The sequence below is a fragment of the Physcomitrium patens genome, chromosome 15 (genome assembly GCF_059467195.1).
Source record: "Physcomitrium patens ecotype Gransden chromosome 15, ASM5946719v1, whole genome shotgun sequence".
NCBI lineage: Eukaryota > Viridiplantae > Streptophyta > Bryopsida > Funariales > Funariaceae > Physcomitrium > Physcomitrium patens.
The window spans coordinates 5903203-5922513 of record NC_143424.1 but is presented as its reverse complement, the minus strand read 5'-3'; the positions used below and the strand labels follow the sequence as shown (position 1 = coordinate 5922513).

Genomic DNA, 19311 nt, shown 5'->3' with positions numbered 1-19311 from the left:
TATATATATATGTATGTATACACTGAGATATTGATGTGGTCTATAATTAAACAAATATTAGTGCAAATGAATAATTTGTCAATTTAAGTGGGCCTGTAATTGAATAGAATGTAATATTTTTTAATAATAAAAAATATACAGACAAATAAATGTGGTGCTCTAATTTCTTTTTTAGCTATTTTATTTCGCCCATATTTCTTATGCAATCATTATGCAATCAAGCAAATAAAGTAACTATAATTGTAAAAGTTAATTCAAATTTGATGTTAAATTTTTCTTGCAGATTTTAGGGATTATTTTATAAATAAAATAACAATAAATCCCCCAAAAATAGCGCTACTCTAAATAATGAGATAAATAAAAACTTAAACATTTAACCAATGATTACATCGTATAGAAAAAATTCTATCATATTGTTTTTTTTTCTTTTATTTTTGTGCACGCAACCAATTCATCTATAAATAATTTATCATATTATATTTTTTAATTACTATTTATAGACAGTCATTTTTCGGCTAAAAATATAAAATAGAATCTTAAATTAGTGCTTGTTTTTAATAAGAAAATTAATTAATAAATAAAATAAAAATTAACTAAAATTTAAAAAACTAATAAGAAATTATGCATCACTAGTAATGACAACTAAAAACATCAATAGAAAAAAACTTTTTAAAAACTCTAAATGTTTGGAAGAACATGTTTTAGTAATATTTTTAATAACTTTTTCAATAATATTGACTATACTAGCAATCTTTACATATTTAAGCAACAATTAAAATATAATAAGATAAATTTTTATATATCTAAATTTAATTATTTTATACGTGGATATATACATTTTAAAAAAAACACAAAATGATATGTAAAATATTTAAAACAGTAATCTATTTAGAAAGACAACAAAACATTACATCAAATGGGATTATTACAGCTATTATTATTTATCTTTTAAATGATAACATCTGTAAGGATAATATACATGTTGCATTTTCATGGAACACAATTATGCATAAATATTACAATTTTTTATTTAGTCACTAATAAAAATATATATATGCTCAAATATTAATATTTCTATGTTAGTAGCATTATGTAGAAAATAATATATGCTTTATTAGCTGCAATTGTAAAATTATAACAGATTTTATTTGATAAAGTAATAGCACTATTAAATATTAATACTCTGTATAAATAAGAGTGTTTTCCTTGTGTTAAGAATAAAGAATTTATTTTATACATCAATATATCACAATAAATATCTTATTATCTTCGACATATAGAACATTATTTGAATATATATTTTTTGTGATTTAATGTATGTTTTTTAGTATTAAAAATGTAAACACTAAAAAATATTTTTAGGATTAAAAATTTAGAATGACTACACAAGAATAGCAAAATTATTAAGATTAGTTCTAGTTTCATTAAACTCAATAATTTGTATAATACAAGATTTTTTTGATTAAATAAATGTATTTTAATTTTATTTCTTAGGATAAAATATTTAATTAAAAATATTATCAAATATTAATAATTATAAAATTATAAATTTATAAATATATATATATAGTAATAAAGAAATTTATTAAAATTTTATTATAGAATAAAATTTAAATTTTTTTGATAAAAATAAATATTCCACTTTGTCACTAATTAGGTAAAATTTCAATTGATTTTTTTAATGTATACATATGTATGATTTTTTTAAAAAATAAAAAATAAAAAAATATTTGATTCTTTATTTAATAGTTGTATAACCTTAGTTAAAAGAATTATATGAAAAATAACAGCATCTACAATCAAATTCTTAATGAAGAAAAAAACTTTAATTTAAGCTTAAGCTAGTTAGTTTTCTATAAATACTAGAAAATTGTATATGAATATAGTTTACCTACTTTATCTTAACAAAGTATAAACATATATGTATGTGTATATATATATATATATATATATATATATAAGATTTAAATTGTTTGGCTAATGCTATTCTAATAATTATTGTATAAACATAAATGAATTGGATAAATACTAGATAAAAAAACAATTAATTTTTCTTACTAATAAAACTATAGATAGTCTCAATATAATATATTTATAGTTAAATTGTTTATAAAATAAGAAAAATTTGGTCGAAGCTAAAAGCGCCTTGTTAGTTTAGTGACAAAAATAATCTTTTTAGAGATGGTATCTAACAAGATTGTTACCTATCTTGTTAATAAAGCTTCTCAAAATAGTATTAACATAACATGTGAACAAAGCTAGTGGAAGAAGCTCTTCTTAGAATTTTCTTCAATGATTTTAATGCAAAAATATTATTTTATATTCTTTAAAGTTTTTTTAAGAATATCATCAAAGTGTTTTATAAATTATAAAGGTTTTAGAAAGATACAATTTGTAGAAGATGTTAAAGTTCATAATCATATTTATTTTATTTTATTTGTAAATTTTGTATTAAGCTATTTATCTTTGCAATTTTTTAAAACCATTTACTTCATTTCTAATTTGAAAGTTGATAAACTTGTAAAACTATAATAATTTGATGATTTTTAATATATATATATATATATATATATATCCAAAATATTCTTAATGTTATATGTATATGTTTTTATTTCTTTTTAATGTTTTAATTCTTTTATTTCCATTTAAGTTTCTATCTAGGCTAAAGACCAAATAATCTAACATTGTGATTCTTCTTTATATAATCTAATTGAATTCAATTTATGAAATTTGTGCTATACAGGGTTTTGCAATTTAACATATTACATAATAATATGTAACTTTTGCTCTTTAAATTATGTATGCATTAAAAAATTAGATAAAAAATTATAATATGTTTAAAAGTATAGATGCATCCATTGATTGAAAAGACACAACTTTTCACCAAAATAATTACCTTTGTTCATTATTTATTTATTTATTTTTAATTTGTTTTTAATTTTTATTTTTTACTTTAAATATATTATTTATCAAATTTATTATCATGATGTTTCAACTCTCACACTTGTAATTTTCTAGCAACATTTTACCATCTTGAATCGAAACTCCTTTTGTATGATTACTAAGAGAAAAGATATTTCTTTTTCAATTACTGCCAAAGAATACTAACCTATCACCAATCATTTTGGTGTACAGATAAAAATAAAATTAGAATTTATTTCTGTTTGGAAATTCCTGTACAGTTATTGAACTTTTTCTCTAACATTCTTGACCTGTGATACCTTCTTGTAAGGATAAACTTGGCAATTTTTGAGTTTGGCATGTTGCTTTAAAATTTACTGTTACCTTCTGGAAGGTTTTCAGAGTCAAACCTCGCTTCTGAAAATTCATTTTTGTGGTGGTCAGTGTGAGCCTCACTGATGACGTCCTTGTCCAAAAATGGGTTCATATCATCATGCTTGTAACGTAATAGAGTTTTTTTTTTTTTTTTTTTTTTTTTTTTTCTTTTTTCATATAAAATCTACAAAAATGATCATGCATAATAGAATAGAGTCATCCTCGTCTTTAACAAGGCGAGGATGCAAAACAACAACCTAATCGGATAAAATTCAGATTTTGAAAGAAGGTTTACAAGGGAGGATAATTTTACAAAGACTTGTGAGGGCCAGTTACACTTAAAATCGTCTGGTCTCAGAGGTTGACTCCTATCTGTGAATGTTCTTTATTTTTCCGCTCTGTATTCTACACTACAATATACTTCAAGTCCACGAATTCACTGACTGAATAAAGTTCCATGACAGCGACAAATGTTATTTGTTCTTCTAAGAAACTTTTTCGTATAGCATGCTATTATCTACAACGCTGATGTTTGCGAGAGTAGTGAGGCTTAGATGAGAGCCAGCGAAGTCCTTCCATGATCCGCGCTGCCACTACTCCAATTTATTGAAGCCACAGATCCACCTCATTGACTGTCTTGACTATCCATGTCGTTGATGTTAAATGAACTGAAATCTTTTGACGTAGCTACAACCAAAGGAGCTCTACCAAGGCCTGCATGTCCTTCCTGCATAAACCTGCTCTCCACAATTGATTCCTCTTTCGGCACAACTTTGTAACAGTAGCAACTCTTGAGACCTTTCTCGTGTCTATAGCATTCATGATTACTCTGTTTAACACGCCTGAAATTCCAGATAACCGTGTAACTCCCTACAGAGACCACCAAGTTTCGCTCCAGCTGCCCGCTCTCCGTCACCTGATATGGCAAAATGATTCCAAAGTTAGTCCAAAGTTATTCGATTTTTCTACACAACGATAAAGTCAGCTGCTCTCAAAACACTTGACACGCTACCAATAGAAAATGACTTGAAATATAGTTTTAATGCAGCAGAATTCAACACCACTCTGCAATATCACAAAATTTCTGTACCCAAAACAGTGACGGATTTACAATGACTCACCCAGGAAAATTGGCCTCCGTGAAACTTGTGTCCCTTGCCTGCATTGTGCGCATCAATAGGATTCAACTTCAAGAGCCGTGGAGCAGCAATATTCCCTCCCATTCGAGAAGTAAAACCAGTCTTCATCTCGCCGTTCTTGTCCTTAAACACTGTGCTAATGAGGATCATGTACGTATCGGTGGTTGCAAGTATCCATTTTCCATCGTAAGTCACATCCACGTGGGTGATGGGAGATCCCAAACCTGGGAATGCGGTTTTCGCTTGCCTCATTGACGAAGTGCTGTACAGTCTTACCTTCCCGTCTTTTGAGCCCACCACAATACTCCCATCACCAGTAGTAGCGAAGCACTGAAAATTTGTGCCTCGTGCGAACTGGTGACCTTGGGTCCAGTTCAAAACGGGACTAGCAACCTCTTGCACAATACCATGTCGGTCACGCATGTCCCAACGAACAAGACGATTAGTGTCTAAACCCAGGAATGTCGAAGATGCAGAATCCAACTGTGAAGATTTTGTATCATTTGTCACATCCAGCATAGAGATCGGAGTGCCGTCCTTCTCGAACTGCCAATTTGCGACAGTTTTCCCTGTGGTCAGGTCAAGCTGACTCACTCCTTTGGCATGAGGGTCGCCCTGCTCCTGTGGACTTAAGACCATCATATCCCGCTCACCACGAATGAGCATACCTTTCTTCGGAGTTTGGTACGAAGAACTCTTATTGTTTGCAAGGGTAAGTGTGATGCCCCTACTATGTACACCTTCTGAAAGGTTCGATAAAACTTCAATTCCAGAATTACCAACCAGAAAACTGTTATCCAAGGCTCCCATTGTTAGACTCTGCACTCCGGTCATAGCCCTTTCACGCAAGGTCTCGCGAAGTGCCTTCTGCTTCTCTTCAAAATTGTTCTCCGCGTCTGCCCATATGGATTCATCCTCCGCTTCCCCCCTTGCCCACACAACGAAGTCCTTTCCAAAAATTTTGATCTTGTTTTCTTCCGTAGGAGGAAGTCCATGAACATTTTCAAACAAGCAATTATTGTACTTCTCGACGAAGGTATGGTAATCAGTTGAATTCATGAACTTCATGGCCCAGACACCTTTCCAAATGAAGTCCACTCGCAGTTGGTCGTCGAAGAATTTTGCCTGCAAGTTGTCGTCAACAGGAGCACCAAATTTCCCCCCAACTAAGAGTAACCAACTCCTGAAATTCTTTGTGTTGAGCTTCCATTCGCCATCGTCATCCTCCTCATCCTCCCGTACAAACTCATAGCCAATCTGTTTCTCTACTGGCACCCACTTTGCAGCAGGAGTGGTACCACCCACATGTTGGTATAATTTCACTCTGTTCATCGTCTGCTGCATGTTATTCAAGGAAAGACCACCAAGTTTGGAAACCAGAGCATCAGGCTTGGCTTTGGAAGTGGCGCCTTCACTCTTAAATTTCGATGGAGTCCCTAAAACTGTCCCCGTGGATGCTCCCCCGCTTGTTGAATGGAAGCTATCGGTGGCACTTGATTGAGAGGTCGAAGTCTCAGATTCCGTCCCAGACTCTGTGCCGGAGTCGGAGTCCGTATCCCTCAACTCGCCTTCGCGACTTTGCGCAGTACCCATGGTTGCTTTCAATCAAGATACTTAATCTGCAATAATCCAGCACTGGAGAAGGTCAATGTCTTTGCTTCTAACTGCAACGAAAATTCCATCAACACCTTCAGTAGTCCAGACCACTCTGTTGTTTGTGCGACAAATGCTTCGCATCTGCCCCAAGAAGCCTGCTGTGTACTGCCAAAATAAACCTGTTCGTAATCCTATGCTTACTCCACATGATTACACCAAATCATAATATTCAACTATCAAACTCTTTTCCGTTCGTCTTCGTGCGTAGTCTAGAAGTACAGTACAAACGGCCATTCAATAATTTCACACCAGAGATAATACACACCAGAGGTTAATCAGTGTTATGGCGATTGAACCTCCACATTACCTCCAAGCCTATCGCTATCACTAAAGGCTTCTAATATATCAACACACAAAACTCTTCACTGACCACGGCCACAAACAGTCCTGTTTACCACCTCTGAAGCCATCTTCGTCCCAACGATTGTTGGGATTGATGTCAAGTCGAAGTCAAGACTTGCATGTTCTGAAATCGCTTCATGTTTGTCCTCGATTTGGAGAATCAAGATGCAGCAGATAAGAAACGCTATCTCGACTCTATGTCGGCTTTAGTAGCCGGCAAGCGTTAGGACTTCCAAAGATTGCTTTCACTTTAAGAACAATCCAAGGAGCGCACTAAAGTGTAGAATAATCAACGAAGGAGGTAGAGTAAAGGGCTTACCACTTGTGCTGAACACCGCCACTAAAAATCTCGACACAGACGCTTGCTTACAAGTCCCGATTACGTTTTAACAGCCACGAAGAAAGACGCTTCTCACCTCCCACGACTACCCAAGAACAACACCAAAGCTGCCACTCACTATTAACACAACCAACTCCAAATCCAACTCCTCTATACACAAAATTCTACGCGACACCCGGACCTCACAAACTACCCTCACTTCCTCAAAACCTCAACAACCTGAAATTACCACTAACACACACATAGCAATCGAAAAAACCAGTACTATAAAGGCACGTATTGGACTTTGTACGCAGCCTTGGTGCGAAGCAGTGACCAAATCCTTCCAGCAATCACATGCATAGAATAACCCACCCTCTCACAGAGAAACTAGAATAAATAGAAATCCAACTTCTGGAAATAAAACACCGACCACGCCATGAAGCTCTCGCCTTCTCAAGCCTGGCTAGGCGACGAAACCCACGCGTCGCGGTGACGTGACACCCAAGTTTTTGCGTGGCAAGGACCAGGTCTGAATTATTCCCACCTGGCAGAAGAATTTGCTGCTCTGGTCGAAGAAACGGCATCTCTTATTGGCCAACACCCTCTTCTCATAACCACGTGTCTATCAATGGGGTTGGAATTCGTGTGGGGAAATTTGTAGCGTTGTTTGGTTGGCGGTGCTTTGCATTCACGCGACGCGAGAAGTCTGACAAAGTACACTCTGTGTGCTTCAAGCACTGATAGCTCGTGATTGGAAGGTGTCGGGCGTCAAAGAATTGGGTAATTGGATGAAGTCGATGTCTGGGTTTTACGGCTTCGATCAGGCGCTGCATCTTGTCGGAGGGGCGACGTGTCTGTGGGACGGCGGGCGCTGTTCGCTCAATTTGCCACTGTCAGAGTTCTGAAAGGGTGTGTCGCAAGGTAATTCATTGCTTGCGCTTTGCGGTAGCGTTATTGTTCGTTAAGCGGTTTTTGAGGAGCGAAGGAAGGTGGGTTTCTTGAGTAGGAAGTTCGACGGATGTGCCGATACTGATGGCGATGTGTTGTAAGGTCTTTAGGACGACGGGTCAGGGAATCCTCTGTTTTATGTTTCACTGTTGCCTTAAGTTTGGAGTTTGGAGTTTGGAGCCGTGATGCGCAGTGTGGTCTCGTAGAGAGAAGACTCTGTCTTGGGTTTTTTTGTTTGATACCTTTGATTAGTGGTAAATGGATGAATAGGCGATGATGCTCACTACAGATGGTATCCCTTTGTCTCGCATACCCTCTGAGCGTGCAATTCTATTTTTATTAAATAGGTTATTCCGCAGATTGTCGTCAAAAAGTTACATGCGATGTATTTTAGGATCTGCTGCTCTGGACAGGCTGAGATATTTCGTTGGATAGAATCCTTGATATGTGTGGAACTTGTTTCTCCAAATATTGAAAATTGTGAAGCAATTTCGGTGAAGTGAGTGATGCCTGGTGCTGTGGTGACGTTCTGTTCGATGCTAGATTGCAATTCAAATTTCAGTTATGTTGGCTCTTTGATCTGCGTCATATTTTTCCGCTGTACTTTTCCATTATCCACTGAAACACTTGAGTATGTATCCTTGGCAGTTCCAATCTCCCAGTAATCGTTGATTATTCACGTGTGTTCACTTTCGACAGCGAGGTTTGCATCCCTGGCTTTTACAGTGATCATCTTCAGTAGTTCTCAGAGGCAATGTAGGATTGCAAAACATGGCACGTAGTGATGCCGCAGAGATGTTGGAGGAATCCAAAAAACGGCGCTGGTTGATGGAAAATGACGTAAATTCAACAAGAGCTGAGGTGAAACTCCGACCTTCATCAATCCGTGATTCTTCTAGAAAGAAAGCTCGGAGAGAGGTGACAGAAACAGATGCAAAAGGTGCTCAGGATACGAGCATATGCAGGGAAGCCTCATCCAGAGATAGACCATCACGGAACGTCACTTGCATTGGCTCAACAGAGAAGGAAGACGGCGAAGAGGAAAAGCTTGTGCAGAATTCTGAAACAAGAAAGTCCAAGCGTTTGAAGCGAATTATGCAAGGATCTAGTAGCAAGCAATTGGGAACAGGTAATGCACAGAAATGCCAGTTTACCCTAAGGGAGTCGAGGGAGCCAGAAGGCTTTGAACATAAGAAATCTTTCTCAGAGAGGAGTTTTAGAGGAGATGACAACTCAGGTGACAAAAGGAATTCTTCTCAGAGTGAAACAGGACCAAGTCACGCCGCTGAGGAATCCAAAGTGGGAGAACAGAAGCTTGTGAGCGAACATGAAGTAGTTCGAAAGGTCTTGCAAACAGTTCATTTGGCAGACGATAAGAAGTTGATTACTGAGCAGGAAGAGGATAGTACTGTTTTGGATAATGATAATGCCGGCATGGTATCTAGCTTGGAACAGACATCTTTGAACAGCAGAGACAAAAAGCGGAGAGTAGCCAGTAGGAGAGATGCATCACCACCAAGGCAACCAGAGAAAAGATCTTGCATTCATGTTGCAATAGCGGAGAGACCATCTGGGGGTGTTGAGCAAGGAGTAGGATCAAGTCTTACGAGTACTTGGAAGAGGCTGAAGATAGATAATACAAGAAGGCGGCCAGCTGCTTCTGAGGATTTGAGAGTGGGTGTCTCAGAAGATTGGAAACGATTGCGGGAGGAGGAGGGTGCCAAGCATTCAGGTAGTTCAGTGAATGAACAGTCGGACAGCGACTTGTCCATGAGTACAATTGAATTGGAAATGTTCGAGGAGCGGTCGAAGAAAGCTCGCCATGATCCTTCATTACCACCCACAGGGAAAAAATGGACAAGAAAAATTAGACAAAAGGAAGAAAATAGTAAAAGGTCACGAGAGCACAATGAATTTGAGACCTCAAGTAACTCTGATAGTGATATAGCACATCCCTCTTATCTTGACAATAGACGAAGGAAAAGACCACGGTTTGAGAATTTGATATCTGGGCAAGGTCGGTCGTGGAAAAGGCACACCAGGGATGTTAAAGAAGCTCAAGAGAGTTCCGGAGAGAATTCCAGGAAAAGGTTTCAGGGTGATGCATCTGAGAAACCTGTCAAAAAGCAGCGGAAATAGGCATCCTTGAATTCTTCATTCCTCTTCGTTTAGGCAACCCATCTTCTGCACTGAAGTGGCGTCCCAACAAACGGTTCACTTGCTGTATTATGGCGTTTTGTCAGGTGAGTGTTTTCTTTTGACAAGCATGCTTTCTGTCACTTCTCCATTGGGATAAGCACCGTCGTGAGGCTTCTGTTCATTGCAATTCGTTTACTGTGTTCTGTTGTTAGTCTTTGGATTTTAATCTGTCTTAATATTTATGTGTTGTGTGTGTCGAACATGAGAATCTTCTCATAGTTTTATCGGCTATTTAGAACACAACACAAAGCAAGTATGGTTTTAGAGGTTAAAAAGATTCTTATCAGCCATTAAACTAGAAGTGCACATGAATCTTTGATTTGATTTAAACTTCTTTTTTTCCTAATCTAAATATTTTATATTACTTCTCAATCTGGTTTGAATCTGTTTTGCAGATATGTAACATAAAGAAACATTTGTTTGTAAGCTCCAAATTTGGAAATTCGTCAAATTTACTTGCTTCTATTCTCCTCGTGTGATTTTAAGATGCTTAGTAGACGGTTGAGTATTATAGTTAATAACACGTTATTCTGGTAAAAGAATGCATGGGTTTCTTTGAGAAAATAAAATTTTGTTAGAGCTTTGGTCATAATTAACAAGAGTTGCAATATTAGTTCAATAAATAAATGTTGTCTTAAAGCCAACACAATCCATATTAAGTAATAAAAATATAGTTAAATTTAGATACTACAACAATAAAAGAAGACATTTGAAAGAAATCAAAGAATTCAAAATTTGTTAAAATAATTAGAAAATTTCAACTATTATAGATATAGTATTTAAATGATTTTTATTTTGATGTTTACTTCTTCATAAAATTATAGGTTTTGTGTTGTTTTAATATGCAACAATTACTTTATGAACAAATAAATATATGAGTTATTGTCCAACCTAACCAATGTATCAAAAAAAGTTTAATAGTTTTATAAATTTTTTTTTAATTAAAATAAATGCAATTATAATAATAAAAGAAAAAAATAAAATTTCTTAATTTAAATTTTATTACTCAAAAATATTATTTTGTTAAAAAATTCTGATTTATTAAAATAAAAAACCATAGTATATTGATAATTTTTTAATATTTTGTATAAGTTAAGGACTTTTGATCTTGTCTTTAACATGTCAACATATGAAATTTGAAAAATTTTATAGCATTTTAAGACCTTATAATTTATAAAAATATTATTAAAAATAATTTATTAATATTTTTTTTTACAAATCCTACATTTTAGTAAGCATAAATTCTATTTTAAAATAAATCTTCTGAATGTGAAGAACAACCTTTTTATCAGCAATTTTTGCATTAAAATCTAAAGAATAATATACAAGCTTTAATTGAATTTTAATAAGTATGTAGTATTAAATTTTATACTTAAGAAATCACTTATTAAGGATATTTTAAAATCTAAAGGTACAATAAATTTTTTAAAATAAATTTATTAACATCAAATCATTATAAAAATTTAATTTTTGGATAAATACACCCATTTATCTATATTATAAAATCAAAAGATAACATATGTCATATGAATTATTAAAAAAATAAACCCTTAATTCTTTGAGGTGCAAATCAATTAGATTTTGTAATTTTATTATATAACTTGTAGCCAAAAGAAGATTCAATGTTTCAAACATGCAATAAACTATAGTCTTAAGTAATTTTCAATTTTTTTCTAGAGCCTTTAAGAATCTCATGTACATTTGTATTATTTTAAAAAAAATCTAAAGTTTTTAAAAATTTATATGATACTCCATATTCTTTTAAAAGTTTTTAAGATGCTTCTATAATTCAACTATTATCTCTATATCTAATTATTTTTCTAGTGTAATATTTCATAATTTTTCATCTTTGTGTTTTTTCTATTTACATCTATGATAAGGCCTTCTAATTATTATAATTCCTTTAAATACTAATACTTTGTAAATAACATCAATGAAATGATTTTATTTAACTTCTTCTTCTATATTATATATTTTTTCTAACATATAAAAAAATATAATTTAAAAAAATCTGTTTTTTACATATTTAAATACAAAAAATTGGTCTACAATAATATCAACTTTAAAAATTCTAAAATTTTCTAAAATTATATACAAACTTATAAGTTTTATAATTTTTACAAAAAATATTCTTCTATCTTTTTTTTTTGTTAATGTCTATAGATTAAATTTATCTTTACTAAGTTTCTTCATCCCATTAATTTTATTTTATCAAGGATTTTTTATAGAATGTTATATATAAATACATATATAGAAATTACTTTTCTTTAATCTACTAAAATTATAAAACTATTATTTATTTCTTATTTTCTATATAATTAAAAAAATAATTTTTTTTATGACTTTTCAATATTTTAGGAATTTTTAACAATTAGAATATTTTTATTGTATATTCTTCTTTTATTCTTAAAATTTTAATTTTTTTAAAACTTTTTTTAAGCACATATATTCAGATTTATAGATAATTCTAATTAAGCATATTCTTAAGAATAGCCTTCAATTTTGTAATTTATTTTTAATGATGCTTTTTACATAAAACATAGTATTTTAAAAAATAAAAAAATATGTAGAACCACAATTTATACAATTTACTAAAAGAAAATTTTCATATACAACTTATAATATTTACTTAATAAGAGTATGGTTCTTTTACTTAAAACATATTTGAAGTTAAATTTTGTGTATTGTTTCTAATATTATACATAATTTTAATTATTTTGTTACTTTTCACACCATCTTTTTGCTTCAAACATAAAACTTAATATCTTATTGTTACAAACATACATATTAATTCTAATAGTTACATAGATAATATAAATAGGTAGGAATAGATTAAAGTAAATAAATTTGACAATATTCTTGTAGAAAAACTTCCTAGAAGCTTCATAGACATGGCTTTGATTTTACATATGTTAGAAGTTGATTGATAGATTAGAAAATTGGCCAACAAATCAGCCATGTGTTGCACATGTTGATAGCTTGTGGTACAAGCTAACTATATGGTGTATATATAGAAAACTTGCCTTACAAATTAAGATACATGTCTTGCAAGTTGAACATATATTAAAGGTCTTATAGAACGTAGCCATATAGCTTCTAATTAGATAGTATTTATAGAGGCAAGAGTAAAGCCTTCTTATCAATACCTTTCTAGTCCCTTGATTTTTGGCAATAGCCATTCTAGTTTCAATACTATATTAATTTTTAGTAAATATCTATTTTTTTTGAATGACACAAGAAAGTATTGAGTTTTTTTTATTTTTTTGAGATTCATGTCCTTGATAGTTTGATGAGAGTGATAACACATTCTTCTTGTTATGTTTTTAAAAGTCAGAGGATTATTCTACTTCTATTATTGTATTTTGAAGATTATTGAGTATCCATCTTTAAATTAAGAGCTTAATTTTTTAATACTAAGTTTTTTTAAAATAGTAGATTATTTTTATTTATAGAAATTTTTATTTAATATTAGAAATTATAAATTATTTTCTTCTAATTTGACTTATGAATTTATTTGAATTTTCTATAGAAGAAAAATTTATAGATTCTACTGTAAATAGGAGTAAGAGTAGATTTGCAATTATTATAGATCTTTATAAGTTTATCAAGACTTTTAAAGTTGAAATCTCACGTATTTCTAACATGAACTATAGAAGTACTATTCCGATACCTATGGAAGAAATCAACAATGAGATTCAGACTTTATATAAAAAAGTTGTGTAACAAGAGAAGCAAGTAGATCAAGTTTACAAATGAATCTGTAGAAGTCTTGCTATTATAAATATGAAAGAGGCAAGGATAAGTATGCCAAAGAAGTTTGATGGAAGAAGTTTAAAGTTTCAAGGATTCCTAAAAAAATTCAAGCTCTATCTAAAATTACATCCTTTCTAATATTTTGATGGATTTACTCAAGTTTGATTCATAGGTGCACCTTTCATTGGAAGTTTTTTCTTTTGATTTTTACCTTTGATGGAAAAGGATTCATGACAAAAATATTTTCATGATTCTCTTATGATTTGAATTCATTCTTAGAATTCATTACAAAAATATTTGAACAAAGTGATCAAAAAATAATAGAAAAGATCAAATTCCTATCTTTATAAGAAGCATCACATTATCATGTGGTAACATGAGTATATGATAAAAAAATAAAAATATGGATGTTATTGTAGAAGAGTCTAGTAGAAAGATTTAGTAGAAAAATAATGATAAATTATAAAAAGGTAGTAAAAAATTTAGTCTTAATATTGCCTTTTATAATAGGAATTTATATTTATTTTATAGAGGCATAAATGAGCCAAATCAATGTAAATGAGATCAAAAATTAATATAAGCATGTTTAAGAAAGAATCAATAATAGATTAAAGTAAAATTCATGTCAAATTATCAAAAATTGATGCTTAGAGAGGATTGATTGTTAATCTAGGTCAAAATCAGATCCTAAAGTACAAAACCATGTACTAACAGTGACATGATTCTTTGCAAATCAAAGAGTGGAATTTAAAAGTAAACTTAAAGAGAGATTTTTGAATGCTAGTTTCATGTTGTTTGGATTAATATTGATATTTTGGAGGATTTTCAAAGTTAATAATATACTTAGTAGATTTAGATTTTAAGAAATAAAAATAAATTTATAAATTTTAAGATTTTATGAATTTTGTAGCATATTTATAGGCAAAAATTGAGAAGTTTTTTTTTGTCCTCGTTATAAATGTGTGTGAAAAATTTGAGGTCAATCAAGTAGTTAGATTAAAGTATATGAGGATTTTTGTGGATTATAATCTCAGATAATTTGAGATTTAGGATCTAGTATTTTATTAGGATTTGATTAGGATTTAGGATTTTATTGAATTTAATTAAAATTTATCTAAAATTTTATTAAAGTTTGACTAAGATTTTATTAGGATTTATTTAAGGTTGGTCAAGGACTTGATTACGATTTAATTAAGATTTTATTAGGATTTATTAGAATTAGTTTAAGATTTAGGATTTTATTAGGATTTGACCTAGGATTTGATTAAAATTCATTAGAATTTCAATTAAAATTTTAATTAAGATTTGATGTAAGATTTGATTAAGATTTATTTAATATTTTTATTTTATTATTTTTAAAGTATTTTTTTAATTTTTTCTTTAAAATTTCATATTTTTAATATTTCTTTGATATTATTATTATTTATTTAAAGATTTATTTTTATATTTCTTTTAGATTTCTTTATTATTTTTTTTGAGATTAATTTAAGAATTTTTTGTATGTCTTTTGTAACTTTTTTTAAATTTATTTTGGATTGGATAAAATTTTATTAGGTTTAATAAAAATTAATTAAAATTTATTTAAGATTCTATTAGACTTAATAGGATTGTTGTTGCGTTTCTACTTACCTTCCATAGCTAGGTATTTGGTGTATTTTTTAGTAAGAATATACATAATACCACAATACTCAACTACTATATATATTGCATAATTCCAAAATCTTATTTGTAATGTGGATTAGAATAACAAAGCTCTTAATAATCAATTTTAATATGGATTAAAAGACAATGTCAAAGATTTATTATTGAAAAAATCTATAGCAAACTTATTAGAATAATTTATTGCTCAAGCTCTAGCATGTGACAATTGACTCTTTAAAAGATGCCAATAACAAAGATTTGGTTGAAGAGGTATAAATCAAATAATGGTGATAAGTTTTAAGTATTTAAAAGCTTATTCATGAAGGTAAAAACCTATTCAAATTAACTTAGTACATTTCAAACTTCTTATTAAGTAAGAAAAGACTTGATGTTATTAAAAAGGATTGTGCTTCTATTATGAAGAATCTAAGCATACTACTCAACATTATTTGAAGAAGCAACACAATTACAAAGTAAAGAGCATAATTGAAAAAAAATGATATGTCAAAAAATAAGTTTTTTAAGCTATAATAAAGACGATGCAACTAGAATCTTGTGTAATATCTAAAGCAAGTCCTATTCTCTTCTCAGATCCGTCATCTCATTTTATAATAGAAGTTTTTTTAGGATAAAAAAAGTACAAAGTCTTTGTTTCATTAGATTCAAGAATCTCAACTTGTTTTATAGATGAAATTCTTATTAAAAATAAGAAATATTTTTAATTAAGAAAAATAAACTTGTTCATGTAAAAGGCATAGATAGTCATTTTTTATTCTCTATAGATATTATCCATGAAATAATTCTTTTAGATATAGAAACTAAAGATTATTAATCTTAATAATATTTAATGTCATTAGATCTTCTATTAATCTAATTATTTTATGATTATTTTGGTTTAAAAAAATAACTTTTAAATAGATTGCATTTATTGCAACCTTAATTTTTTCCATAGTCAAGTAGAAATCCATAAGTCCTATATAACCAAACCTTTACTAATAGATGCAAGAGTTTTTATGCATGGTATAAAAGAAGGGTCATTTTTTGCTATATATGCCACTCTTATTTTCAATAAAAAAAAAGACTTCAAATAGTGTTTTAAGGAACTATCAATATTATCAAGGTGTTTTTGAGTATAAGAATATAGATATTCTTCTAAAGCATTGTTCTTATGATTATTCCATCAATTTTCAAGAAAGAGCTCAACTATTATTTGGACCAATCTATAGCTTGTCGTAAAATGAGTTGATTGCACTCAAGGATTATATTGACAAGAACTTCGCTAAAAATTTCATATGCCATTTTAAATCTCAAAAACAAGCTCTTATATTATTTTTAAAGAAAAAATATGAATTTGTGTAGATGTGTGTTGATTATTAAAAACTCAATAAAATTACCACCAATAATAGATATCTTTTATTTTAAATTTGAAGACTTCTTGATCAACTCAATCAAGCAAAGATTTATACAAAATAGATCTATTAAGAACATATAAATTAATATATATTAAATATATGTTGAAAATTTCCTGGAATGAAAAGCTACTCAATGGAGCTTGTCATCTTCTCATATTTGTGACAAAATAACATCTATAACAAAATTTGGTGCATTTGTTTCTATAAAAAATGCCTTCAAAAAATTGACATGATACTAAATTGGTGGAAAAATAAATGCTAACTTCAAAACTTCAAAAGATGCTTTAGCTTCTTTATTCCAATTAAGTTTGTCTTTGCATATAAGACGTGTACAAAGAGCCGCAAGTTGAGAAAAAATCTTGATGAAGATCTAATAGTAAATAGCAAAGTCCAAAAAGCATTGCACATTTCTTATTGTTCTTAAAATCTTCCAATCTACCATAGTTTGAACTTTCTTTGGATCCATTATAAGACCTTTGTTGGAAATGATATATTCTAAGATGTCAATTTGAGTAATGTGGAATAGACACTTTTCTAATTTGGCATATAATCCCGTATCTTTAAGTTTTTGTAACACATGACAAACATGAACTTCATGTTTTTTTCTTTTTTAGAATAGATTAAAATATCTTTTAAAAAATAGACAATAAAATCATCTAGAAATTCATGAAAAATATCATTCATAAGATGTTGAAATATAGCTGATATATTCATGAGTCTCAAAGGCATGATATTATATTCAAAGTATCTATACCTTGTTTGAAATATAGTCTTCTATTCATCTCTTTCTTTAATATGGACTAGATTATATACTCCTTATAGATTTATTTTTGTATAGATCTTAGCTTGATTTAGTTGATCAAGAAGTCTAGATATCAAGGATAAAGGATACTTATTCTTGATGGTAATCTTATTGAGTTCTTAATAATCTACGTATATTTGTAATAATCCATCTTTTTTCTTTAAAAATAAGATAGAAGCTCTTACAGGAGATTTTGAATGGTGTATGAAATTCTTGGCCAAATTCTTGCCAATATACTTCTTGAATTTAGCCAACTCATTTTGTGATAAATTATAGATTGAACCAAATGGTGGCTGACTTCTTTCTTTAAGGTCGATTGAATAATCACATGGACGATGCTTTAAGAAAATATCTATATTTTTCTTTTCAAAAATAACTTTAAAATCTTGATATTTACTTGGAATGCCACATAAAGTCTTTCTATCTTTGAAAATGGATGTAGCTTAAATAATAAAAGATGATCCTCCTTTTGCACCATGCAAGAAAGATTTTGCACTTACAAATACGGATTTGGCTACACTAGACTCATGGCTTTTTACAAAACTCTTAATAATGCTCTAAGAAAAATGAGGTTTATAAGAAGTTCAATCTATGAGAGGATTATATTTTTTTTACCTATAATAAACTTAAAATGATCAGATTAGATGAAGATCTAATTGTATTAAAAATTACACAATTATTATGACCATTTATTATTATATTTTTAAAAATTATTTTATGAGTAATATCTCTAGAAGATAACAGACTGCCATCTATGACTTATATATATATAGGTTTAATTTTTTGTATTAATAATATTCTATGATTTTTAATAAACTCTTCATCTAAATAATAAGCTGAGGCTTTTGAATTTATTAAGGCAGAGGCTTTGTGATTATTAAGTCCTAAATGCACATCTATTATAAAATAAAGAGAGGATTTTGAAAAAAAGTTAGGATCTTAATTTATACAAGATTCTAGTTGCACAGTTCCTATTGTAGCTATATAAATTTATTTTTTGACATTTTTTCATCTTTGAGAGTTGTATCCCTTATTTGTAGTTGTGTAATTTCTTTAGATAATATTGAGCAGTATACTTAGCTTCTCCACAATATAAACATAGTCCTTCTTGACAAAAACAAGTCTTTTTTTGTTTAATAAAAGTTTTAAAAAATACTGTATCAATTTGCATGTCTTCTATTTCCAAATATTTAGATTACAAAGTCATTGGTGTTGTCATTGAATTGTAATAACAGAGAAGTTTTTTTGCATGATTCTTAGATTGAAATTTAAAAATTTGATTGTCATACTTCATAATAAATTCAATTGCTTGACTCAATATCCAAAGATTAGGTAAGTTGAGCATGAATTTCTTTACTTCATATTATAATTTGTAAAAAAATTGGTTGATAAAGGTAACATCATCTCACTTGACATCAATCGCTACTTATCAAAATTATAATTCATCGATTGCCTTATTGCAAGATATGGATCTTATTAGTTGCAACACATATTGCATCATGTTTTCTATACATAGATCAAAACTTTGTAAAAAAGGTCTTTAGATTATCCAATATTGGATCTTGTCATTCAAGAAAAGTTTAAAACCATAATAATGCCAAACCTGAAAGAACTGTATCAATGAATCTAACTTGTGGTCCTAAGATTAGATAGCTTTGAGGTTGAAGTTCAATCACAAGTTATACTTCATTGATAAATCCTCAAAACTTAGATCTTATGCCATTAAACTTCTTGAGTAAGGCAACTCTATATTCTCTAACTTTAGAAGGATTTTTTATTATAAGAGAAGGTATGTGATTCGGTGTAGATGTTGAAGTGACT

General features: G+C 30.0%; 2 protein-coding genes across 6 annotated transcripts; one reads left to right on the top strand and one right to left on the bottom strand.

Moving 5' to 3' along the window:
* Positions 1-3566: 3566 nt before the first annotated feature.
* Positions 3567-7420, bottom strand: LOC112292322 (protein CYPRO4). 2 transcript variants are annotated; one of them, XM_073539227.2, is made up of 3 exons: positions 7280-7420; positions 4398-6034; positions 3567-4192 (listed from the first exon to the last, which is right to left on the bottom strand). In XM_073539227.2, exons 2-3 carry the CDS (start codon positions 6006-6008, stop codon positions 3902-3904), a joined length of 1902 nt encoding a protein of 633 aa, XP_073395328.1. In that variant the 5' UTR covers positions 6009-6034; positions 7280-7420; the 3' UTR covers positions 3567-3901. The 2 variants fall into 2 exon arrangements, with proteins under 2 accessions (XP_073395328.1, XP_024396423.1); XM_024540655.3 differs by lacking the exon at positions 7280-7420 and adding an exon at positions 6733-7093.
* A 98-nt stretch (positions 7421-7518) lies between these two features.
* Positions 7519-10345, top strand: LOC112292323 (uncharacterized). 4 transcript variants are annotated; one of them, XR_002972688.3, is made up of 3 exons: positions 7519-7656; positions 8332-9926; positions 10278-10345. XR_002972688.3 is itself a non-coding variant. In XM_024540657.3 (2 exons), exon 2 carries the CDS (start codon positions 8455-8457, stop codon positions 9820-9822), a length of 1368 nt encoding a protein of 455 aa, XP_024396425.1. In that variant the 5' UTR covers positions 7743-7975; positions 8332-8454; the 3' UTR covers positions 9823-10345. The 4 variants fall into 4 exon arrangements, 2 of the variants coding, with proteins under 2 accessions (XP_024396425.1, XP_090112428.1); XR_016506611.1 differs by having other exon boundaries at positions 7602-7724; XM_024540657.3 differs by lacking the exon at positions 7519-7656 and adding an exon at positions 7743-7975 and having other exon boundaries at positions 8332-10345.
* The last annotated feature ends 8966 nt before the right edge of the window (positions 10346-19311 follow it).